Source organism: Cherax quadricarinatus, chromosome 17, assembly GCF_038502225.1.
Source record: "Cherax quadricarinatus isolate ZL_2023a chromosome 17, ASM3850222v1, whole genome shotgun sequence".
Classification (NCBI taxonomy): Eukaryota; Metazoa; Arthropoda; class Malacostraca; order Decapoda; family Parastacidae; genus Cherax; species Cherax quadricarinatus.
The window spans coordinates 29,640,621-29,667,491 of record NC_091308.1 but is presented as its reverse complement, the minus strand read 5'-3'; the positions used below and the strand labels follow the sequence as shown (position 1 = coordinate 29,667,491).

General features: G+C 38.7%; 1 protein-coding gene across 5 annotated transcripts in view; it reads left to right on the top strand.

The window, feature by feature from the left end:
• Window positions 1–4,896: 4,896 nt before the first annotated feature.
• LOC128686344 (charged multivesicular body protein 7) overlaps window positions 4,897–26,871 on the top strand; it is a 145,327-nt gene continuing 123,352 nt past the window's right edge. The window contains exons 1-4 of one of the 5 annotated variants that reach the window (XM_070085924.1): window positions 4,897–5,214; window positions 20,103–20,305; window positions 25,792–25,865; window positions 26,170–26,353. In XM_070085924.1, coding sequence (XP_069942025.1) covers window positions 20,126–20,305; window positions 25,792–25,865; window positions 26,170–26,353 — 438 coding nt within the window. In that variant the 5' untranslated portion in view covers window positions 4,897–5,214; window positions 20,103–20,125. Of the gene's footprint in view, window positions 5,215–9,616; window positions 9,691–20,102; window positions 20,306–25,791; window positions 25,866–26,169; window positions 26,354–26,871 lie in introns of those variants that run through there. The other 4 variants (XM_070085923.1, XM_070085920.1, XM_070085921.1 and 1 more) reach the window with 4 other exon arrangements.

The window sequence follows — 26,871 nt, the reverse complement described above, 5'->3', positions numbered from 1 at the left end:
GACCAGGTGTGGACGTATCAGTGGTTCATTAGTTTGTAATTTGTTCATGACTGTAACCATGTATAGGAGTGAGGCTGATTCATTACCTTTGTAACTTGCCATGATTGTGACCAGATCTACCTGGAGTTCATTACCTTTGTAACTAGTTCAGCTATCATAACTTTGGGGTCCAGTCCCTGGACCCATTATGTACCTTTGTAATCTTTTGACTACCGCCCACAGGATGGGTATGGGGTGCATAATAAAGATATTAAACTAACTAGCGAAGTGAAATTCTCATCTTTACTGACGTTCATCTGGTGACAGTAGCATCATATCTGTACCACCATCATATCACCTGTACCAGTGCTAACGAGAGGGAAACACAGGAGACATCGTCAAATCAACAGTACAAAACTCCAAGGTTATAGGTCGGATATCCCTCAGTGCCAGTCGTGAGAAAGAAGTGAATAGTTAAACAGTCAAGGTTAATGTTATAGTAGCTGACCTATATTCAGCTGACCAGTGTACAGTGAGAGAATCATAGCAGAAAACGCCAAATATATCTATAAACTCAAGGAAAGTCAGGTTGTAGGTGGCGTTACTCCCCTCAGTGTTTTAAAAATGGCTGAGTCAGCAAAACAGGTCAGGAGTCAACAACACCACACAACCCCCGATAAATGGAACTGAGGGGGATTTGGAAGGATAAATCCAGGGAAAAGTGAGCAGTGAAGAGGGTTTTGAAGAGGAAATTTTACTAGTAATTCAGTGGTGATTGCTAAAGCAGATACTAAGTGTACTAGGGAAAGGAAAAGAGAAATAAATATTATTGTATATGAGTAAAAGAGCGAAGAGTGAAAATGGCAGGCATTAGGGGGGTACAGGCTGCCATAATTATATTTATATTTCTTCTTCAATTCCATGAAGAAAGTAATTAGTCATGGGGGCTGGAAAAGATGAATGGAGTAACAGCGCCCTGGACAGTAAAAGCCCAATAGTTGCCATCCTACCAGAAAAGTAAATGTCACTATCGCCGCAAGGTATGGCAACACCGCATACCTAAACAAAAACAGTGGCACACAGCTCTTATTGTAGCGCTCTTAAGTGGTGATATCCAAATTAATCCAGGACCTCAAACTATCGTGCAGAGGCAAAACAGACAGATAAATGACGGCAATAATGACGGTCTAGTAGCTAGGAATGATAACCTTAACTCCATATGTAATGCATACATAGGTCAATGTGAGACAATACAGCCATTATTATCTCAAACACTACCAAACAGGTGCATACACTGTACTAAAGTACGCATGAAAAACAGAAAAGGCACCTTATGTAAAATGTGTAAGGGGTGGGTGCATGATGGATGTAGGTACAATTATAGCAACGGTGCCAGAATTCATTTTGTGTGTAACAGATGCACTTTGGCACAGTTACCCTTTAGCAGTGATGACATTGATTTACCTAATTTTAATACAAATGACCCATTGCCATATATTGATGAGTATGATTGTTTTATGAAAACAGGCCTTCACTTTATTCATGTCAATGCAAGATCACTTCTTCCTAAATTGGCAGAGATTAGGATTCTAGCTAACAAAATTAGGGCGGCAGTTATAACCATCTCTGAATCTTGGTTGGATGATACGGTGACTGACGACGAGATCAAAATAGATGGTTACAATATAAAACGCTTAGATAGGAACAGAAAGGGTGGTGGAGTATGTGCCTACATTAGAAATGACTTAGCTTACAACCCAAGACCTGATTTAAATAACAATAAACTGGAGATTCTATGGTTTGAAGTGCTGCTTCCTAAGACCAAACCCATCTTAGTAGGAACTAGTTACCGCCCTCCTACCCAGGACCAGTTCTTAGAAGACTTTTCCAGAGTCTTGTCCGGAGTTGAAAACAATTGCGAGACAATAATACTGGGCGACTTTAATATCTGTTTTCAGCAGCAAAATAACGGGCTATGCAATAGGTATAAGCAAATTCTAGGATTAAATAGTTACACTCAACTAATTAATACTCCAACCCGGATCACACAGTTCTCAGCCACCCTAATTGACCACATACTTTGTAACCGCTCTGAGAACATTAGTCAGTCAGGCGTCATTACCACAGGTCTTAGTGATCATTTCATCATTTACTGCACCAGGAAAATAACTAGGGATAGGATAGGCCTACACAGGACAATAAAAATGAGGTCAACTAGAAACTACAGTAAAGAAACACTGGTAAATAGGCTACACAATTGTGACTGGACAGAGATAACAAGTTGCACGGACGTAAACGATGCCTGGGAAAAATTCAAAACAATGTTCACTACCATCCTTGATAATATTGCACCAGTTAAAGAGGTTAGGATTAAACGAAGAACTGAACCCTGGATGAATACTGAGATATTAGATAATATGAAATTCAGAGACCAGCTGCTAAAAAGATTTAAAGCAAACAGACAGGATATTGCAGCACTAAATGAATTCCAAAGGGTGAGGAACAGAGTACAGAGACTTATAAAAGGAGCAAAGGCAAAGCACTACTGCTCAAAAATTGAAGAGTATAAGCATAACCCCAGAAAGCTCTGGCAACAACTAAAACAGTTGGGGTATAGCCATAAGCCAGTAGATAGGTCTAACATAGTACTCACTATCGATAATGAGGTATGCCACGAAACATCTAAGGTGGCAAATTGCTTTAATTCCTACTACACATCTGTTGCATCAACACTAGTAAGTAAACTACCAGCTGCATCAAATACCTTTAACACAGACTCTGATAAGTTTCAAACATACTATACCAATAAAGGGGTAACCCCAAACAGTTGTCAACTAGTAAGTGTATCTCATGACTTTATTCAAAAAGAACTAAGCAGGTTAAACCCAACTAAGAGCACAGGCCCTGATAACATCCCGTCTAAGTTCCTAAAAGATGGTGCTTCTGAACTGTCAATCCCTATTGCTCACATAATAAATCTATCAATCACCACTAATACAGTACCGGAGGGGTTCAAGGAGGCCAGAGTCACTCCTATCTTCAAGAAAAATAGTAGGTCTGATGTAAGCAACTATAGGCCTGTTAGTATACTCAGTATAATATCTAAAATTCTAGAGAGGGCGGTGTATTCTCAAGTAGTTAAGTACCTTAATGACAACAACATTCTCCATAGCTATCAATCGGGCTTTAGAAGATCCTACTCAACCGACACCTCCCTTATTAATCTGATGGATTACCTGAGAACTGAAATGTCAAAGGGGAACCTCATAGGCATGGTAACCTTAGACCTGCAAAAGGCCTTCGATACTGTCAACCACAATATATTATGTAATAAACTTCAAGCTATTGGTATAGGTTCTGTAGACTGGTTTAAGTCCTACCTTAGCAACAGGAGACAAATAGTCAAAATCAACAAAACAGAATCAGAACCCCTGCCGATAACATGTGGAGTTCCCCAAGGTAGTATTCTGGGTCCCTTATTATTCTTATGTTATGTCAATGATATGCCTATCAGTGTCAAGTGCAAACTCCTACTGTATGCAGATGACAGTGCTCTGTTAGTGTCAGGTAAAGACCCACAAGATATTGCTAATGTTTTAACACTGGAACTGGAGTCCTGCAGCAAATGGTTAGTAGACAACAAACTATCATTACACCTAGGGAAAACTGAAGCCATTCTCTTTGGCACGAAACATAAACTGAGAAGGGTAAATAATTTTAATGTTCAATGTAATGGGGAGCCCATCACTTTGGTTTCATCAGTAAAATATTTGGGAATCCCCTTTGACCCATGCATGTCAGGAGAATTGATAGGGAACAGTGTAGTAAAGAAAGCGAATGCCAAACTGAAGTTCCTGTATAGACAAGCACAGTGTCTACCTACTGAGGCTCGCAGGACCTTATGTCTAGCCCTTATACAATGCCATATGGATTACGCTTGCTCTTCTTGGTACTCTGCCTTGACAAAAAAACTGAAAGATAGACTGCAAATAACCCAGAACAAAATCGTAAGATTCATCCTGGGGCTGGGACCAAGAGAACATGTAGGCCAGGAAGAATTACAGCAGTTGGATATGCTGAATGTTGAAGACAGAGTAAAACAACTGAAGCTAAATCATGTTTATAAAATTGCTCACAAACAATGTCCAGAATATCTTGCTGTCAATTTTGTCAAGGTTGGGAACCAAAGCAATCATAGTACTAGGGGGAGAGAGCACAACTTTGTAGTACCCACAGTCAGTGGCCAGGCTTCAAACACCTTTTATTGTACAGCAATAAAGGAATGGAACAGACTACCCGCACATGTCAAAGCCAGTCATAGCGTGAACCAGTTCAAGAAGAGTGCCAAAAGGTGTCTGATGAATGTAGCTACAGAAAGGGAGGGGAATGATTTTCTATTTTTTAGCTAACATACGTGTAAATTTTACCTTATTCCTTGTAATGACCCTCGTATTGTAGTCTTAATGACCTTGGTGTAGCAGATAGTCTTTTTAGTATGATAATAAGATGTTATCTTCATTGTAGAATAATAAGAAAATATTATAACCTTTATACTATAATAATAAGGTAAAAGGACCCCAATGGAAATAAGTCACTCTGTCTGACTTTTTTGGGTTATCCTAGGTTCTCTACACATATGCTGCTATGTATGATAATTCTATGTAACTGTATTTGTGTATACCTGAATAAACTTACTTACTTACTTACTAACTGACGAAGACATTCGCAGACCCACAAACCAACACAACCTTTTCTACTCCTTGCATGATCCTGCTCCTAACCTTATTTACAAATAACCTTGGATTGTCTGACAGGTACCTTCTCTGACAGGTACCATTCTCTGACCCACATTCGCCTTAACTTTTGGGTTAAGACATGGCTCAGTTCTACACTCCTCTCTAGAGCTAAACTTCGCCTGCCCCGTCCTCCCCGCTCACCCCACCGGAGTCCCAACAGAAGAGCCTGAATTTCTCTTCTCAATATGTCCCACGATCGCCTTCGCTGCTGGGTTAAGCCCTGGCTCTATTTCTACGACTAAGAACACTCCTCTCTAGCGCTATTCTTCGTCTGTCCCGTCTTCCCCACTCATCCCATTTGGGATCTTACCTGAATTTGTTCGTTCGTTCGTTAGCACTGTTCCTTCCCACAAGCGTGGCAGTACAACTCATTTACGGCGTAAGTTGTGGTGCATCTATAAACTCCCAACAAAGAAATAAGAAAGAAAAAAGTTCTTAAGTAAGTTAGTATTTAGGCCTCATAAACAGTGTTTAACTTCTACAGTGATTTCATAAAGTAAATTATATAGAATTTAAGACAACTCAACGAAGTTAAGCAGTGTGATTTATCTCGAACACAAGTCCAGGAGGGAACACAGTAGACGAGGTCCCAGACACCGGGACTTTCCGTGTACATCCTCGAAAAATACTCAAATTAATATAATTTAATAAATGAATAAAGTAACACTGCAGAAGGCCTACTAGCCCATACATTTTGTGATTCACAGTGTAGTGCAAACAATACAATTCAATACAATTTTTTTTTTGAGGAGTGAGTGAAGAGCAAAGGGCCTTGAGGCACTCCTGCGGTGATAGGCTGAGTTGATGATGTTATGCCGTTGATGGACACATACTACTGTTTGTTGCTAAGATATAAATTTAACTTTCCAAAGGTATGACCTCTATTTTACAATGGGTAATATAGACTTGTGTACTCTATTTTTATGTTTTGAGGATGCCCTTGGGAAGCAGTCCAGTATGGCCGGGATCAGTATGGCGTTTAGCTATTTGATTGGCCTTGGCCCTTATTTATTAACATACAAGCAAGGCATCAAAACCAGGAAAAATAGTTATTATGCAAATTGTTATTTTGGGAAATATTAGTTCCTAAATACTTTTACGAGGAATAAGATGAACATCTGCCCATGATTCTCTTCAAATCATTTGTTCTCTCTATGCTGAAATACTGCTGTACACTAACTGCCTCCTTCAAGGCATGCAAAATTGCCGACCTGGAGAGTGTACAAAGAACTTTCACGGCTCACAGAAGTACGATAAGGCACCTAAATTACTGGAATGCAGGCGAGAGAGATGCATAGTAATATACACTTGGAAAATCCTAGAGGGTTTAGTACCAAACTTGCATGTGAAAATCGCTCTCTATGAAAGTCCAAGACTCGGCAGGAGATGTAACATTCCCCCATTGAAAAACAGGGGTGCCATGAGTACATTGAGAGAGAACATAGTAAGTGTCTGGGGCCCAAGACTGTTCAACTGCCTCCCAGCATACATAAGGGGGATTACCAATAGAACTCTGGCTGTCTTCAAGAAGGCACTGGACAGGCACCTAAAGTCAGTACCTGACCAGCCGGGCTGTGGTTCATGTGTCACTTTGCATGTGGCCAGCAGTAACAGCCTGGTTGACCAGACCCTGATCCACCATGAGGCCTGGTTTCAGACCAAACCGAGGGAGTGTTGACTCTCAAAACCCTCTCTAGGTATACTCCAGGTGATTACCCAGTTTTGATTCAACATTCCCGTAATATACTCAGTTAAAAAAACACAGCGCTATTATCTACTGAATGTGATGCATGCAAATTTGTTTTATTATATTGAGGTACCTTCATACCTTTGATATACCTTTGAAGAGTTTTGAGAATATCACTACTCTTGGAGCTCATCTGGTGCTTGCTTGGTCAGCCAGGCTGTTGCTGCTGGAGGCCTACTGCCCCACATATCCAACACAGCCTGGTTGATCTGGCACCTGGTGAAGATACTTGTCCAGTTTCCTCTTGAAGGCTTCTACACTTGTTCCAGCCGTGTTTCTGATATCTTCAGGTAAGATGTTGAATAGTCTGGGACCCCGGATGTTGATACAGTGTTTCCCTCATAGTCCCCACTGCACCCCTGCTCCTCACTGGGTTTATTTTGTACTTTCTCCAATATCTTAAGGCAGTGTGCAGATTTAGGACTAAGCCCTCGAGTACTTTCCAGGTATATAGTATTATCATGTTTCTCTCTCCTCCACTCCAGTGAGTACATGTTTAAGACTTGAAGGCATTCCCAGTAATTTAGGTGCTTTACTGGCTCATTGTGAGCCGTAAATGATCTCTGTATTTGTTTCAGCTCTGATATTTCTCCTGCTTTGACCAGGTCTGACAGCACCGAGCAGTATTCCAAATGAGGGAGCGCTAACGATTTGAAGAGTGTCACCACTGTCATTATTTCCCTTGTTTGGTGGCTTGGGTTAGAACCCAGCTTAACCGAATATAACCCAATATAATCTAACTTAACCAATTCTAACCCAATATAACCTAACTTAACCTTCCCTAACATAAAAATACACAATTTTTAACCATTTACACACAAACAAATAAGCACTCTAACACATGCACATACATTCAGCAGTCCCCGAATAATGTTTCGTTCAACATTGTTTCATTATAATGTTGATGACGGAAAAACATTGATTCCCAGCTGGGGCCACTGTTAGTTAGTTTAATGTGTTTATTATGCACCCCATACCCATCCAGTGGGCGGTAGTCAAAAGATTACAGAGGTACTTCATGGGTCCAGGGGCTGGGCCCCAAAGTTTTGATAGCTGAGCAAGTTACCAAGGTAATGAACTCCAGGTGCCACTGTCTGTGTGAAGTTTGCATGCTCTCCCAGATACTCTAGTTTCCTCCCACATCCGAAAGATGTGCACATTAGGTTAATTGGCTTGTCTAAACTGTTCCAGTATCATGCCTTTTTGTTCATTTTGTTCCAATATGAATGAGTGTGGGTGTGTGTGAGTGTGCCCTGTGATGGAGCCTATCCCAGTGCCCTGAGCTGCTGGGATAGGCTTCGGCCACCTGCAACCCTGAACTAGAATAAGTGGGTTGAAAAATGAATGACTGAATGAATACAAATTATTGTAAAATAAAAATTCATAAAGTATACAATAATCATACAAGTGCATGACAATAAACAACGTGATGTGAAAGCACTCAGTAAGTCCACTATAATTGTTATTGTTTGGTTTTGAACAGCGTGGTGGTAGGATGTGCTCCTTACAATTTTCAGTTTGCAAACATCTATTCCATGATTTAACCCTGTTGCAATGAGTGCTGAAGGTGCACTGTGCACCCCCAGTGTCTGTGGCCACAAAATAAATAAAGAAGATATATTGCAGTTACTTGAATCACATGGTGAAGAATTATCTAATGAGGATCTCATGGAGATGGAACAGTAATGTGCTGAAAAGGAGGAAGATGATGAAACTGAGGATGCAGAACCACCACAATGAATCCTAACAACTTAAGATTTGTCTGAGGCTTTCTAGTTGTTAGATAGAGCTGTGGGCATTTTCACCGCAAAAGATCTACAAAGAGAGAGAAGTTCAGAAACAAACAGGATAATAATGAATGGATACATCTGCTACTGGGAATTACACAAACAGAAGAAAAAATGTGCACATCAAACCTTGGACATGTTTTTTAAAACTCCAGCTCATCAAGAAGTTGGAGCAGTTGCAGCACCAGCAAAACCCCACCATGAACACCAGTCTATCACTCTGCTTTAATCTCAAGCAACATCAGACCCCTCAGGAATTTCTTGCCACACTCCCACCCTCACCTGGTGATGTTTTGATGTCCAGAAATATGCAGTAGGAACTTAACTCCTGTTTATATCACTTAGCCTTTTGTAAAATCGGTTTTGTTATATGTCATTTTACTTAAAGTCGCAGTTTCCAAGAACCTGTTGCGTCAGGATTGTTAGCATTATCATTATTATCAACATTATCATATAGACCCTTACACATGACTATATGGTGTCTTCCTTTGTGACATTGATAACATATGTTTAATTTGGCATGATAGTCCTTTACATTGTGATTACCTAGGCATCTGATACATCTATCAAGTTCTTTCAATCTTTCAACTTTATCATTCCATGAATTGTATGCATTGCAATTCTTAGAAAAATGAGTACCCTTGCAGAAAAGACAATCTCTCTTTTCTTTGACTGGTTTCTTATTAATTGGGCTACTCTTAGGAGGGTACTTATTCTTCTTACCTTGTGGAGAATCATTATTTCTAATTCCTGCTACTTCATATGTACCTATGCGACTCTTATTAGTAGATGAATTCTGATTATTAACATTGGGATAATTTTTCCCTTTGTGAAACTTGACAGATACCTCAAAGTTATTATGTGTTGCATCTTTAAAATGAGTTGGTTGGCTGGTCTGCAACTGAACATTTAATTCTTGCAGCCCTAGTCTTATTTACTCTAGACCAAATAACCTTTGTGATACTTGTTCGAGAGCCATTCAAGTGTTTTACAGCTTTATTTATTCTGTACAATGGCACTCAATAACCAGTCTGATTCCTTCAGATTATATTTATTACTTAAAGTTTTGAGAGTGCTCTCCAGTTTAACTCTAAACTGCTGTAAACCTTTGTAATTGTGATCTGGAGTTTTTAAATTAACAATGATAGTCACTAGATCCATCCTACTTAGTGACTAAGTAAGTGACCTTCAACAAGTCAACTGATTCCTTGTAAGAGTCTTCTACATTGGGAAAGGCTTGTATGAATATGTGAGCATCTCCTCTTATCTGACAATTTGAGGTAAAATAATGTAGTAACACATTCTAGGTCACTCCTGTCATGCACAGCTGCTTTAAAAATTGACCAAAACTCCTCCCAATTTTCTCCAGGATTAAATACAGGTAAACATAATTCTGGGAGTTTTGGCAAAGACATTTATTGGAACAGATTAACTGCCTGGTTTACACCTTTTAATTTATTCATAGCCTGACTTTTACAAGATAGAATCTTTTCTTCTAGTTCATAATACTGGTTAATCATAAGATTCATTTCTGTCTCATCTGCACAATTTACTAACAAATCTCCTTCATATTTTTTATAATATAATTTGTATGAATCATATCTATTCCCTAAAGCATCTAAATACAATTTTAAATTGTCAGTATTCACAGTTTCTTGATTCATTAATTCCAACATTTATTGTATGCCTTTGTTACATGACCCTTTCTAGCCTGCAATAATGCTTTTTTATTATTTTATTCCATGTGTTTGTCCTCTACATTAATTTCCTTATTTTCACCCATGGTGCAATGTATTAAATTCAACTTAATTAATAACACTGATTCTGTACTTAATTATGCACTTTATGAAGGTAAATATTACAACTTACCTTTGCATAAATCCTAGCCAGACTTGGCTTAGCAAAATTAATAATATACAAATACACACTAATATAAATCCTAGCCAGACTTGGCTTAGCAAAATTAATAATGTACAAATACACACTAATATAAATCCCAGCCAGACTTGGCTTAGCAAAATTAATAATGTACAAATACACACTAATATAAATCCTAGCCAAACTTGGCTTAGCAAAATTAATATTATACAAACACACACTAATATAAATCTTAGCCAGACTTGGCTTAGCAAAATTAATATTGTAATAATTATATATCCACTACACATTAAGTAAATTTGTGGACTTAACATCCACCTCCTGTCATTTCACATATAATTATTAAGTAATTAATTCACTAATTAATGACTTCACTAAATACATCCAGTTCGATCAAGGACCAACGGGCAACTATGTGGAAAATTAAATTTACCTGGATGAATCTCATTAGATACATACCAGTAAATGGTAACAAAGATAATTATTCTTTATCAAGGTTGCAGAGACAAGTAGGAATTTTAGGACACCTAGGTCGCAAAAAATGTCCCCCTTCGATACCTACTACAATCTATATCTCCACAAGTCACTCTGGACCTATATTAATTTCAAATGAAATATACATCAGGAATTCTGGTAAAACATTAATATAATTATGTGGACTGTATATTAAATTTAAAAAATGAATACATATACATTGAAGAAGAATTTATCTTAATACCACTCACCAATTAGTCTGGAGATTACGGTGTGTCATACACAAAACCCCCTGCCTAAAATATGAAGAAAATACTGGCCAGAATTTCAACATAAATAGACATCACTCAGCTGTGGTAATATCGTGTTTCCATCTAATTACGGAGTCCTGTCCAGTCGCCTAATTCTCACATTCTGCAGGACTGCAATTTCAACAATTTCAGCTCCTATTTGAGAAGTTTTAAGCCCAATATAACCTCTAGAGCGATGAAAATTCTTCCGATTTTCACTAACGTTTCTCCGTCAGTTCAAAACAATGGCGACTCTCCCCCCAGTGATGCTCACCCATTTCGCTGGTTCTTTATTTATTTACAAATTAATTTTTATTACCTACAATATATTCCATCAATTTACATACAAAAAACACTGTATTTTCGGAAAATATACAGTATTTTCCACAGATGAGTCTGTGAAGGAAGATTGGGCAGCAGATCTTATGAAAAGGGAACACGAGTGGGGAATTTCCACGAACAATTATTAGGTTCTAAGGAAAAATCCGTGAATTACTGAAGCTGTGAATTTGGAACTGCGAATTCGCCGGGGTACACTGTACACATACAGTGCACTCATTACTTACCTTAAAATATTTGTAGTCTTAACGTGGGGTGAGATGTGAGTATTTATTGTAGGAAAAGGAAGAAGAGAAAAGAATGGAAGAAGTACAAAAGAAGTTCACTGTAAAGGGGTTAGCATGTATGAGTCTCCCATAAGTGTACAGGAATTAACCCTTAAACGGTCCAAAATACGTTCACTCGCACAGCGCCCTGAATATTTTGAAAAAAAAAAAACAAAAAAAATTAGGGTCAGTACTTACAGAGATATGAGACAGAGAAGTTGGCACTTGATGCTCATGTGACGGCAACATAGAGTCCTGCTGCTTGCAGAAGTGTTGCCGATATACCTTTTTTTTCTATTTTTCATATATTTTTATATAATTTTTATGTTCTGATAATTACAATTTATAGTAGTTCTTGTCATTTCATAACCAATCTTCGTTCTGACACAAGAATTAGGTACTGAAATTGTACTCAAATTGTCACAAACACATTGACAGGTGGACATTTACACCTGCCTAAGTCATTTACTACTGTCTTGGAATATATACAAAGTATTTATATGTCTCAGCAATGTTTTGGATATGTGGAGGTATATAATAATGAGGAGGAGAAGGAATAGAAGGAGGACGAGGAGGAGGAGGAGGAGGAGGAGAAACAGGAGGAGGAGGAGAAGGAGGAGGAGGATGAGGAGGAGGAGGAGGAGAAGGAGAATGAGGAGGAGGAGGAGGAGGGAGAGTATGAGGAGAAGGAAGATGAAGACGAGGAGGAGGAAGAGGAGGAGGAGGAGGAAAAGGAGGAAGGAGGAGGAGAATAATAATAATAATATGTAATAATAATAATATGTAATAATAATAATACGTAATAATAATAATAATAATAATACGTAATAATAATAATGCCTAATAATAAGTTCCCTTGAAGCATGAAAAACAAAGTCCACCTCTGACAGTGACATGATAAGATAACATCTGATAAGAGCTGACGTTTGATGAGCTTGCACGAGGGTTGGGGAGGGTGCAGCTGATAAGAAAAGATTAGATGACCATCCCCCTTGCTTTGTTTTTGCTGGTACACAAACATTTCTGAATGTCTATTTGTCTGTCTGTCAAGCTCTCTGTCTCAAAGAGAGCTACAATACTGCATCATCACGTTTACTCACATCTTCAAGCAGAGTATAGCACTTTGTCTGGATTTTTGGGTTATCCTAGGTAATTTATACTACGTTTACTTGTATTTATGTGTACCTGTGAGACAGAGATAGACAAAGACAGATTGAAAGAGATAGACAGAGACAGATAGACAAAGCCAGAGACAGATACAGATAGACAGATAGACAGAGACTGATAGAGACAGATACAAATAGACAGAGACAGAGATAGACAGAGATCGTCAGACCCTAAACTTGGGGTTAACATGACTTTCCTCTTAAAAGAGGAGTGTTAATATGACATTACATCAGTGAATCCTTGGTGTTTGCAGCACTGTTTGCTCTAGCTGCCGCTCAATTTAACTGGCGCTCCCACAAGGTACTAAGTGGTTCTAGATTTTTTTAATACTGCCCACACTGAGTGTTAAGACCAATTCTATGTTGACCAGGCATCTCAGGCCAATCGTGCCAAATTTGGAGGCAGGAAAATTAAAACGTATAAATACGTTTGAGGCGCTATGCGTAAGAACGTATGTATTTTGGACCGGACCGTTTAGGGGTTAATAAACTTAATGCACGTTCGTCTGTGTTTGTTTACATTCTCAGTTTCTCTCTTGTTTACTTGTTTAACCCTTTGACTGTTTCCGACGTATAAATACGTCTTACGAGCCAATGTTTCTGACGTATTTATACGCATAAATTCTAGCAGCTTCAAATCAAGCAGGAGAAAGCTGGTAGGCCCACATGTGAGAGAATGGGTCTCCATGGTCAGTGTGCACCATATAAAAAAAATCGGGGAGCCAGTGGTGCATTGTGGGAATGCCATTTCAGTTGTCCTTTTTCAGCATGTCTAGCGGTAAGAAATATGTGATTCCCCAGCAAATCTGGGACTCTTCTCTTCCCAAGTGATGCTCTAACACAGATGGAAGTGTCAGTGAAGATCAATTTCATGATTTGGAGGAGTTTGAGACCAAAAGCAATGGAGGAGGAGGGGGAGGAGGGGAGGAAGAGGAGGAGGAGGAGGAGGAGGAGGAGGGAAGGAAGAGGAGGAGGAGGAGGAGGGAAGGAAGAGGAGGAGGAGGAGGAGGAGGAGGAGGAGAAGAAGAGGAGGAGGAGGAGGAGGAAGAAGAAGATGTAATAATATTGTTCCCTTGAAGCAAGAAAAAAGAAAGTCCACCCCATGAGAGTGACAAGATAAGGGGAGATAACATCTGATAAGAGCTGACTTTGATGAGCGTAAAGGAGGGTAATATTACATGACCATCGCCCTCCCTTTGTTTTTGCTGGTACACAAACATTTCTGTCTGTCTATTTGTCTGTCTGTCAAGCTCCCTGTCTGTCCATCTAGCTCTCTGTCTCAGAGAGAGCCACAAGACTGTGTCATCACGTTTACTCACATCTTCAAGCAGAGTATAGCACTTTGTCTGGATTTCTTGGGTTATCCTAGGTAATTTACACTATGTATACTTGTATTTATGTGTACCTGTGAGACAGAGATAGGCAGACAGATAGAAAGAGAAACAGATTGAAAGATATAGAATGAGGGAGAAAGATAATTAGATAGAATGGAGGAGGGGAAGCAGCATCCGACCCCATTGTTTTGACAGGCGGTAGGGGGAGTGACTAATGAGACAATATGTCACTTTGACAGCTGCCGACTTCTGACTCAAAACAATTATAAGCCACACACTCGCACACAAGACAAGGAGGAGGAGAAGGAGGAGAAGGAGGAGGAGGAGAAGGAGAAGGAGAAGGAGGAGAAGGAGGAGGAGGAGGAGGAGAAGGAGGAGGAGAAGGAGGAGGAGGAGGAGAAGGAGGAGGAGAAGAAGGAGGAGGAGAAGGAGGAGGAGAAGGAGGAGGAGAAGGAGGAGAAGGAGAAGGAGGAGGAGGAGGAGAAGGAGGAGGAGGAGGAGAAGGAGGAGGAGAAGGAGGAGGAGGAGGAGGAGAAGGAGGAGGAGGATGATTGTTTGTTTGTTTTTGTAAACAAGTTTTGTAAACAATATATTGATAATTATGTTTGTGTGCTTATTGTGTTGTATACAACGAGTGTATATATATACATTGCACCTTACTTTGGTCTCATAGGCCACATAAGTTATGTGAAAAAATAAAATAGTGAAAAAAACAAAAAACCTTCAATTACAAGTAAACTAAAGTTTACCGGGTGAGCGGCAGTCGCCGCTGTTGCCATATGCGGCTCATTTTCTGCAAACTTCATGGCTCTATATCTCGGTAAGTATCAATGGCAAAAATTTTTTTTTTTGGACTAAAACACTCAGAAAAATAATCTTAACATTTTCATAAGAAAAAATAATTTTTTTTTTTTTGAATATTTGGTGACATAGAATGACAGTTTCAGAGAGGGGCCTGAAACAGTCAAAGGGTTAATAATAATAATAATACAGTAGGGCCCACTTATATGGCAAGGTAGGTTCCAGGCTACCGCTGGAAAGTGGAAATTGCTGTAAAGCGGAATGCCATTTTTCCCACTTATAAATGTATATAAATACCAGATAACGAGTTTACACAAACATATATTACGTTAGAAATAGAACTAGGCATTAAACACAATAAGTAAAATACACACAGAGTACACTCATTACTTACCTTAAAATATTTGTAGTCTTAATGTAGGGTAAGAGGTGAGTAGTATTTATTATTGAAAGCCAGGTGCGGTAGTCCACCCGGCTACAACACCTACAGGTAATATATGACATTTAAAGCTCCCCAGAGTGATAAAATACATATACAGTACACTCATTACTTAACTTAAAATATTTGTAGTCTTAATATAGGGTGAGAGGTGAGTATTTATTATAGAAAGTCAGGTGTAGCAGCTTGCCACCCACTAAATCTACACTAAATTTGCAACTTAAATTTAAAGTGCCTCACAGCAATTATTGTATTTATTATTATTATTTTTATTATTTTATTATTATTATATTTTTATATTATTATATTATTATTATTATTATTATTATTATTATTATTATTATTATTATTATTATTATTATTATTACCATCGACATACCTTGTTCTCCGAGTTTAATAGTTTCTAACAACTACCCTTAAATACCATTGGAAATAAGTCACTTTTACTTTTTTGGGGGTTATCCTAGGTTATCCACACATAAGCTGCTATGTATGATTTATTTATTTATTCTATTTATTTTTTATTTGGACATGATACATAGTTGTACAAAGAAATATAGTGATTGGGTGTACATGGCAAAAGCTGCTTGTATGCAGAGCACTATGGGCAGGCTTAAAATTAACTTAATCTAGGTAACTGTATTTTTGCTTACCTGTGCCTGAATAAACTTACTGATGCAGAAGTCAGACAATTGGGAGCAGTCACTGAGTCAGACAAAATGTGTATTAATACCTATCCACTCTTGGTTCAAACACACACAATGGCATGAGTTTGCAAAGTATTTACCCCACAATACAAACACACTTACACTATGTACAAGTTGTCTTCACGTTAGTGCAAGAAAATAAATAAATAGCTACAAGTGAAGGCATACGTAAGGAATAATTTTTGACAATTACCCCGCAGTAATACCATTGTGTACACATTTTCTCTGGTACTCACCTAATTGTGGTTGCAGGGGTCGAGTCATAGTTCCTAGCCCCACCTCTTCACTGGTCACTACTAGGTCCTTTCTCTTCCTCCTCTATGAGCTTTATCATACCTCATCTTAAAACTATGTATGGATCCTGCCTCCACTACATCACTTTCTAGACTATCCACTTCCTGACAACTCGATGACTGATGAAATAGTACAGGTCTCCCTCAACATTCACGTTTTCAACTTTCACGGGCTTCACACATTCGCGAATTCCCAACTGCCAAATTCCCAGCCACCAAATTCCCAGCCGCCAAATCATATTTAAGTTTCCCATCACCTGTGAGTCCCTACTACCCTCCCTCCGACCCCCGCAACTGGCAGCCAGCCCTCCCACCACTCAGTGTGGTGAGTGTTTTGTTTGTTCATTATTTGCTATTAAACTACAGAATAAATAATGTAAACCCATTCATGACTGCATATTGGAATGGCTATTAGGAAAGGTATTAGACGGTGACATCATGTGTTTACTCTTGAACACTGCAAAGAATTAAACATTTCTGCTACAGCTAATAATAACAATATTAATAATAATAATAATAATAATAATAATAATAAATATGATATAATTGAAGAAGGAAATTGTACAAAAATACGAGTGAGTGGTTGACACATCGTCAGTGTGACTTTGTTTATGCTGGAGTGAACATTAGTCTCCCTGCTCTTCCAAACATTTCACAATAATTCATTGTGTTTGGTGCTTGTAGATTGAGTGTGACTGGAGTGGTAGAGGCAGTGATTGAGGCAATGGTATTTAATAACATACATGTTAATAATAATACATGTTAATAATAATATGTACTATTATTATTTATAACATGTTATTAAATACATACATGTTAATAATAATACATGTTATTAATAATAACATGTACTATTATTATTTATAACATATATGTTTCTCACAATTATATCACATAAATGTTAAACCTAAAACCCAATCTAACTTTATTATTTTTTAAATACACTACCTAACAGAATACTCCATTCGACTGAATGTACAACAATGCATGCAACCATATGACCTGTCTTTGTAATACTCATTTGTGCCTTATAGTTATCTGTTTACAATAATGTATTATCACTGATTTCATCATTGCTTAGTTAAGTTTAATCCAGCCCGAAATGCTATGCATAGTATTTATTTATTTATTTATTTATTTATTTATTTTTATTTATTTCCAATTTGAGCACACATACAGAGGTATAAAAAAATACAGATAAGAGCAGCATGCCAAAGCCACTTATACTATGCATAGCATTACGGGCTGGCTTAAAATTAACTTAAGATTAACTAAGCAATGATGAAATCAGTGATAAAACATTAATGTAAACAGATTACTATACAGCACAAGTGAGTATTACAAAGACAGGTCATATGGTTGCATTCAGTCATATGAAGGATTCTGTTAGGTAGTGTATTTAAAAAATAATAAAGTTAGATTGGGTTTTAGGTTTAACATTTATGTGATATAATTGTGAGAAACATTTAAGATATACAATTTATAAGGTTCAGTTATTCAGTATTTATTTGGTTTTGGGTGAGTAAGTGATCTTTGAGAAGAGACTTGAATTTATAAACAGGTAGTGTTTCTTTTATATTTACAGGTAATGAATTCCAGATTTTAGGGCCTTTTATGTGCATTGAGTTTTTGCATAGTGTGAGATGGACACGAGGAACATCAAAGAGTGATCTGTGCCTTGTGTTATGGTCATGTGTTCTGTTGAGGTTGGCAAGGAGATGTTTGAGGGGAGGGTTAATATCAGAGTTAAGTGTTCTATGTATGTAATAGGTGCAGTAATAAGTATGGATGTTTTGTATGGTGAGTAGGTTTAGTGTATTGAATATTGGTGGCTTTGGCATGCTGCTCTTATCTGTATTTTTTTGTACCTCTGTATGTATGCTCAAATTGTTAATAAATAAATAAATAAATAATAAATAAATATGTTATTAAATACCACTGCCTCAACCGCTGAATTATTGTGAAATGTTTGGAAGAGCAGGGAGACTAATGTTCACTCCAGCATAAACAAAGTCACACTGACGATGTGTCAACCACTCCCTCGTATTTTTGTACAATTTCCTTCTTCAATTATATCGTATTTATTATTATTATTATTATTATTATTATTATTATTATTATTATTATTATTATTACTATTGTTATTATTAGCAATAGCAGAAATGTTCGATTCTTTGCTGTGTTCAAGAGTAAACACATGATGTCACCGTCTAATACGTTTCCTAATAGCCATTCCAATATGCAGTCATGAATGGGTTTACATTATTTATTCTGTAGTTTAATAGCAAATAATGAACAAACAAAACACTCACCACACTGAGTGGTGGAAGGGCTGGCTGCCAGTTGTGGGGGTCGGAGGGAGGATAGTAGGGACTCAAAGTGGTGGAGGCATTGGTGGAGGCAGTGGTATTTAATAACATACATGTTATTAACATACATGTTATTAAATAACATATGTTATTAAAGCATAACATGTATATATTTAGTACAATTTACGACGTTTTCATGTATTTTATGATTATTCATGGTTCAACAAGTTAAGGAAGCAGTATTGTAATATATTTCCCTACAATATATTGGGGGACCAAACATTCACGGTTTTTCAACATTCGCGAGGCTCTTGATCCCCTAACCCTCGCGAATGTTGAGGGAGACCTGTACTTCCTAACATCCCTTTGACTCGTCTCAGTCTTCAACTTCCAATTGTGACCCCTTGTTGCTGTGTCCCATCTCTGGAACATCCTGTCTCTGTCCACCTTATCGATTCCTCTCAGTATTTTATATGTTGTTATCATATCCCCCCCATCCCTCCTGTCTTCCAATGTTGTCAGGTTGATTTCCCTTAACCTCTCCACATAGGACATGCCCCTTATCTCCAGGACTAGGCTCGTTGCAAACCTTTGCACTTTCTCTAATTTCCTGACATGCTTGGCCAGGTGTGGATTCCAAACTGGTGCTGCATACTCCAATATGGGCCTGACATACACGGTGTACAGAATCCTGAATAGTTTCTTACTGAGATGTCTGAATGCTATTCTTAGGTTTGCTAAGTGTCCATATACTGCAGCAGTTATTTGGTTGATGTGCACCTCAGAAGATGTGCTCAGTATTATACTCACCCCAGGATCTTTTTCCTTGAGTGAGGGTTGTAGTCTTTGGCCCCCTAGACTGTACTCTGTCTGCGATCTTCTTTGCCCTTCCCCGAACTTCGTGACTTCTGCACTTGGTGGGGTTGAATTCCAGGATCCAGTTGCTGCACCAGGCCTGCAGCCTATCCAGATCCCTTTGTAGTCCTGCCTGGTCCTCCTCCGATTGAATTCCCCTCATTAATTTCACATCGTCTGCAATCATGGATACTTCTGAGTCTATTCCTTCCGTCATGTCATTCACACACACATACCAGAAACATCACCGGTCCTAGGACTGACCCCTGTGTAACCCTGCTCATCACAGGCGCCCACTCTGACACCTTGTCACATACCACGACTCGCTGATGCCCTCCTGTGTTTGTGCATGTGTGCATGCATGCGTGTGTGTGCATGTGCATGCATAACTATTCTAATGTCTATTTACATTTTTCATTTACTTCTTTGCTTTGATTGGTAGCAAAGGAAAATAAGCAATTGCAATACAATTGAGCAAAGAAGTTCTACTGATAATTTGACATAGCACAGTAAAACTGATCAGAAGTAGGATTATTGCATGCAAAATGTGCAGTACAATGTGCACCCAGTTATTTGTGAATGGTTATAGGTACATGCTTGCCCAACACCTTCAGATATTTATTCAAGTGACATGTATTTCAGATTTTGAGGGGAGAATTACATCAATGGACAGCATGAGAGACTACTTCCCACCTGAATGGGATGATGAAAGTAGAATGAGAGTGTTACTGGGACCTATGCCTGTGGCTCAGGATGCTGTAGCCAGAACTTCTCGTTGTACTTTCTGGTCGGCTGCCATCCATCACTGGTGCAGGGTGATGCAAAAACTCACATTCAGTCTTCTGGTGGGTTATCTATGTGTTTTATTTATTTTTTTAGTTTCATGCAAATTGTTAATTTTTTTAATGAACATTTAGCTATGAGCCTCAGAAGTTATCTGCACCATCAGGCAGAGCACAATAAAGAATAAAAAGGCGCAGTACCATGGCTGGAACATTACACAGATAACTCACATATAGGAGACTGAAACTTATGATGTTCCAGTGTGGCTTTAACCATTAACAAGTCATACATAGAAGCACAAAGGGAAGGGAGCCAGAGTATTTACCTTTACAAAGAAATAAACTTTACTCTACTAGAGGGGGTGGGGGATGGAAGTGATAGAGTGGGAGGAGGGAGCAGCAGTAGTAGTAGTGAAATTACTAATAGTGGTAGTTAGTAGCAGTAGTAGAACACATATTGATACAAAAAATATGGACAAAAGGACATCTTTATTGGATACATTTTATTCCTGGGACATTGGTTAAATAATACTGTACAAGAGAATGAGAAAGCATAGTACATATATGTAGTGGAGAATGGAAGTCAGTGGTGGTCAGGTGAAGTCATGGAGTCATCTAATTGCTACATCACATGGCAGCTAACAGCTGAGAAGCACGTAGCACTATCATGTGTGCCAGATACCTCTGTATTGAAGCCTTCTTGATTGTTGCTTTCAACACCTTAGAATGAAGAGCTGGCAAAGATATCATATCAACGACTGGCACACATGATACTGCTGCATGCCTCTCAGCTGCAATGTGACAGCAGTTAGATGAACTCATACCACCTGATCATTACCAATGACATACATTCTCCACTATATATACATACTGTGCAGTCTCATTTTTTTTGTATCACTTGGAGTGACCAAGGTCCCAGGACTGAAACATATCCAGTGAAGATGTCCTTTCATCCTTGCAGCATCGTAAGTTTTTCACGGACACCCTAGCTCCCATATTGCCTTTTATACTTGAGGTAAATTGAAAAGCATATAAAAAAACTTCCACATCAGGAAGATGCTTTGTGTAATGTATGCCAAGAAGATGCTTTATGTAATGTATGCCAGGAAGATGCTGTGTAATGTATGCCAGGAAGATGCTTTGTGTAATGTATGCGAGGAAGATGCTTTGTGTAATGTATGCCAGGAAGATGCTGTGTAATGTATGCCAGGAAGATGCTTTGTATAATGTATGCGAGGAAGATGCTTTGTCTAATGTATGCCAGGAAGATGCTGTGTAATGTATGCCAGGAAGATGCTGTGTAATGTATGCCAGGAAGATGCTTTGTGTAATATATGCCAGGAAGATGTTTTGTGTAATGTATGCCAGGAAGATGCTGTGTAATGTATGCCAGGAAGATGCTTTGTGTAATGTATGCGAGGAAGATGCTTTGTGTAATGTATGCCAGGAAGATGCTGTGTAATGTATGTCAGGAAGATGCTTTGTGTAATATATGCCAGGAAGATGTTTTGTGTAATGTATGCCAGGAAGATGCTGTGTAATGTATGCCAGGAAGATGCTTTGTGTAATGTATGCCAGGAAGATGCTTTGTGTAATGTATGCCAGGAAAATACTGTGTAATGTATGCCAGGAAGATGCTTTGTGTAATGTATGCCAGGAAAATGCCGTGTAGTGTATGCCAGGAAGATGCTGTGTAATGTATGCCATTAAGATGCTGTGTAATGTATGCCAGGAAGATGTGTAATGTATGCCAGGAAGATGCTGTGTAATGTATGCCAGGAAGATGCTTTGTGTAATGTATGTCAGGAAGATGCTGTGTAATGTATGCCAGGAAGATGCTTTGTATAATGTATGCCAGGAAGACGCTTTGTGTAATGTATGCCAGGAAGATACTGTGTAATGTATGCCAGGAAGATGCTTTGTATAATGTATGCCAGGAAGATGCTTTGTGTAATGTATGCCAGGAAGATACTGTGTAATGTATGCCAGGAAGATGCTTTGTATAATGTATGCCAGGAAGATGCTTTGTGTAATGTATGCCAGGAAGATGCTGTGTAATGTATGCCAGGAAGATTCTTTGTGTAATGTATGCCAGGAAGATGCTTTGTGTAATGTATGCCAGGAAGATGCTGTGTAATGTATGCCAGGAAGATGATTTGCATAATGTATGCCAGGAAGATGCTTTGCATAATGTATGCCAGGAAGATACTGTGTAATGTATGCCAGGAAGATGATGTGTAATGTATGCCAGGAAGATGCTGTGTAATGTATGCCAGGCAGATGCTTTGTGTAATGTATGCCAGGAAGATGCTTTGTGTAATGTATGCCAGGAAGATGCTGTGTAATGTATGCCAGGAAGATGCTTTGTGTAATGTATACCAGGAAGATGCTGTGTAATGTATGCCAGGAAGATGCTGTGTAATGTATGCCAGGAAGATGCTTTGTGTAATATATGCCAGGAAGATGCTTTGTTTAATGTATGCCAGGAAGATGCTTTGTGTAATGTATGCCAGGAAGATGCTGTGTAATGTATGCCAGGAAGATGCTGTGTAATATATGCCAGGAAGATGCTTTGTGTAATGTATAATGTATAATGTGTAATGTATAATGTAAGTACCGAACTTGCACACGAAAATCACTCACTACGAAAGCAAAAGACTTGGCAGACGATGCACCATCCCCCCAATGAAAAGCAGGGGTGTCACTAGCACGTTAAGAGACCATACAATAAGTGTCAGGGGACCGAGACTGTTCAACTGCCTCCCAGCACACATAAGGGGGATTACCAACAGACCCCTGGCAGTCTTCAAGCTGGCACTGGACAAGCACCTAAAGGCAGTTCCTGATCAGCCGGGCTGTGGCTCGTACGTTGGTTTGCGTGCAGCCAGCAGCAACAGCCTGGTTGATCAGGCGCTGATCCACCAGGAGGCCTGGTCACAGACCGGGCCGCGGGGGCGTTGACCCCCGAAACTCTCTCCAGGTAAACTCCAGGTAAGATGCTGTGTAATGTATGCCAGTAAGATGCTGTGTAATGTATGCCAGGAAGATGCTTTGTGTAATTTTGCCAGGAAGATGCTGTGTAATGTATGCCAGTAAGATGCTGTGTATTGTATGCCAGGAAGATGCTGTGTAATGTATGCCAGGAAGATGCTGTGTAATGTATGCCAGGAAGATGCTGTGTAATGTATACCAGGAAGATGCTGTGTAATGTATGCCAGGAAGATGCTTTGTGTAATGTATTCCAGGAAGATGATTTGTGTAATGTATGCCAGGAAGATGCTGTGTAATGAATGCCAGGAAGATGCTTTGTAATGTATGCCAGGAAGATGCTGTGTAATGTATGCCAGGAAGATGCTGTGTAATGTATGCCAGGAAGATGATTTGTGTAGTGTATGCCAGGAAGATGCTGTGTAATGTATGCCAGGAAGATGATTTGTGTAGTGTATGCCAGGAAGATGCTGTGTAATGTATGCCAGGAGGATGATTTGTGTAATATATGCCAGGAAGATGCTGTGTAATGTATGCCAGGAAGATGCTTTGTGTAATGTATGCCAGGAAGATGCTGTGTAATGTATGCCAGGAAGTTGCTGTGCAATGTATGCCTGGAAGATGCTTTGTGTAATGTATACCAGGAAGATGATTTGTGTAATGTATGCCAGGAAGATGCTTTGTGTAATGTATGCCAGGAAGATGCTTTGTGTAATGTATACCAGGAAGATGATTTGTGTAATGTATGCCAGGAAGATGCTGTGTAATGTATGCCAGGAAGATGCTTTATGTAATGTATGCCAGGAAGATGCTTTGTGTAATGTATACCAGGAAGATGATTTGTGTAATGTATTCCAGGAAGATGCTTTATGTAATGTATGCCAGGAAGATGCTGTGTAATGTTTGCCAGTAAGATGCTGTGTATTGTATGCCAGGAAGATGCTGTGTAATGTATGCCAGGAAGATGCTATGTAATGTATGCCAGGAAGATGCTTTGTGTAATGTATTCCAGGAAGATGATTTGTGTAATGTATGCCAGGAAGATGCTGTGTAATGTATGCCAGGAAGATGCTTTGTGTAATGTATTCCAGGAAGATGATTTGTGTAATGTATGCCAGGAAGATGCTGTGTAGTGTATGCCAGGAAGATGCTTTGTAATGTATGCCAGGAAGATGCTGTGTAATGTATGCCAGGAAGATGCTGTGTAATGTATACCAGGAAGATGCTGTGTAATGTATGCCAGGAAGATGCTTTGTGTAATGTATTCCAGGAAGATGATTTGTGTAATGTATGCCAGGAAGATGCTGTGTAATGAATGCCAGGAAGATGCTTTGTAATGTATGCCAGGAAGATGCTGTGTAATGTATGCCAGGAAGATGCTGTATAATATATGCCAGGAAGATGCTGTATAATATATGCCAGGAAGATGCTGTGTAATGTATGCCAGGAAGATGACTTGTGTAATGTATGCCAGGAAGATGCTGTGTAATGTATGCCAGGAAGATGATTTGTGTAATATATGCCAGGAAGATGCTGTGTAATGTATGCCAGGAAGATGCTTTGTGTAATGTATGCCAGGAAGATGCTGTGTAATGTATGCCAGGAAGATGCTGTGTAATGTATGCCAGGAAGATGCTTTGTGTAATGTATGCCAGGAAGATGCTTTGTGTAATGTTTGCCAGGAAGATGCTTTGTGTAATGTATGCCAGGAAGATGCTTTGTGTAATGTATGCCAGGAAAATACTGTGTAATGTATGCCAGGAAGATGCTTTGTATAATGTATGCCAGGAAGATGCTGTGTAATGTATGCCAGGAAGATGCTGTGTAATATATGCCAGGAAGATGCTTTCTGTAATGTATACCAGGAAGATGATTTGTGTAATGTATGCCAGGAACATGCTGTGTAATGTATACCAGGAAGATGCTGTGTAATGTATGCCAAGATGCTTTGTGTAATGTATGCCAGGAAGATGCTTTGTGTAATGTATACCAGGAAGATGCTGTGTAATGTATGCCAGTAAGATGCTGTGTAATGTATGCCATTAAGATGCTGTGTATTGTATGCCAGGAAGATGCTGTGTATTGTATGCCAGGAAGATGCTGTGTAATATATGCCAGGAAGATGCTGTGTATTGTATGCCAGGAAGATGCTGTGTAATGTATGCCAGGAAGATGCTGTGTATTGTATGCCTGGAAGATGCTTTGTGTAATGTATTCCAGGAAGATGCTTTGTCTAATGTATTCCAGGAAGATGCTTTGTTTAATGTATGCCAGGAAGATGCTTTGTCTAATGTATGCCAGGAAGATGCTTTGTCTAATGTATGCCAGGAAGATGCTTTGTCTAATGTATGCCACATGAATTGTCATAATAACAGTGTCAGTATTTTATTTATTACATTGAGTTTATTCCATTCAGTTTTCCATTGCTTCATTTTCTGTATTGTTTATTTTCATACCATGTTTCTCGTATTCGTTCTCCATATTTGCATACATGCTTGGTCTTCCATTTCTTCTCTTACCTACAAACTAGCTCATTATATATATCATATATTTCCTTTCAGGAATGTCAGAGTGCATTTCGACGAGGTACTCAGACTCCTCTCGGTTTACCCGATGTTCTTTTGCACATGAACAGGTAGCGTAGATATTTTATACTGTACAGTACATGAATTGTATAAGCTATGTTCATTATTTAAAATGTACAAATGTGGATGTAGTTTTGGAGTCTTATGTTCATAGCTCTCACCCATCTTCAGTTTACCGAAGTCTGTCTCCAGTCTCAGAGTTTCTATCATTTCATTTATCTTAACTTGATTTACTTTTTTGATTAATTTATTTTTTGTAGCCTTTAACACTACCATATGGTATTTACGTAAGTTATTAATATATTTCTTAATAGGTCATTAATTATTTTTTACTTTGTTATTCTGCTTTTACAGCCTAGGTGAAGTGCTTCCAGTGGAGCAGCTACCATTGGGTGAACCAACAAAAGAATCTTGGAGTGGCTGGGGCTATCGTATCTTCATAGCTCAACCGTCTCGTGTTGCTTGGAAAGGACTCAAACAAGTTATTGGTGCTTATGATTTGAAGACGACAACACTTGTTAATGCAGTAGTGTTGCAGGTAGAGTTGGAATAATAATAATAGGTGAACTTGTGTAAGCAACATAGTGTATGCCAGATTTACATGTTGTTGTTACTGATTAACATACCTAATTCCTTTCTGTAAATTAGTGGGGTAGAAGTTCCAGTAATCCAGAATTGCAAATTCAGTGCCACAAAATATTGTGTGTATAACTGATTTTTTCATACTTGGGTTCATTTTGTGTTCCATTGCCATAACTCAGTATTCATTTAATTTCATTATATTAACATTTTTATTTTTATTTTTTTTTTTTACCTTATCCACCATCTCTTGCCAAGTCAGGGCGATCCAGACAGGGAAACATTTTCACAATCATTTGTTCAATCATTGTCTTGCTAAAAGTGTGCTGACATAAAAATCCAGATTACAAATTTGACTGCATCATCTTCACCCTTCCTTCAGAATGTAGGACTGAAGTTTTGTAGCTTGATTGCTAGCACACTCAGCTCACACACTAAGATTTGGGGGCCAATCCCAGGTACAGCTGGGAAACATCA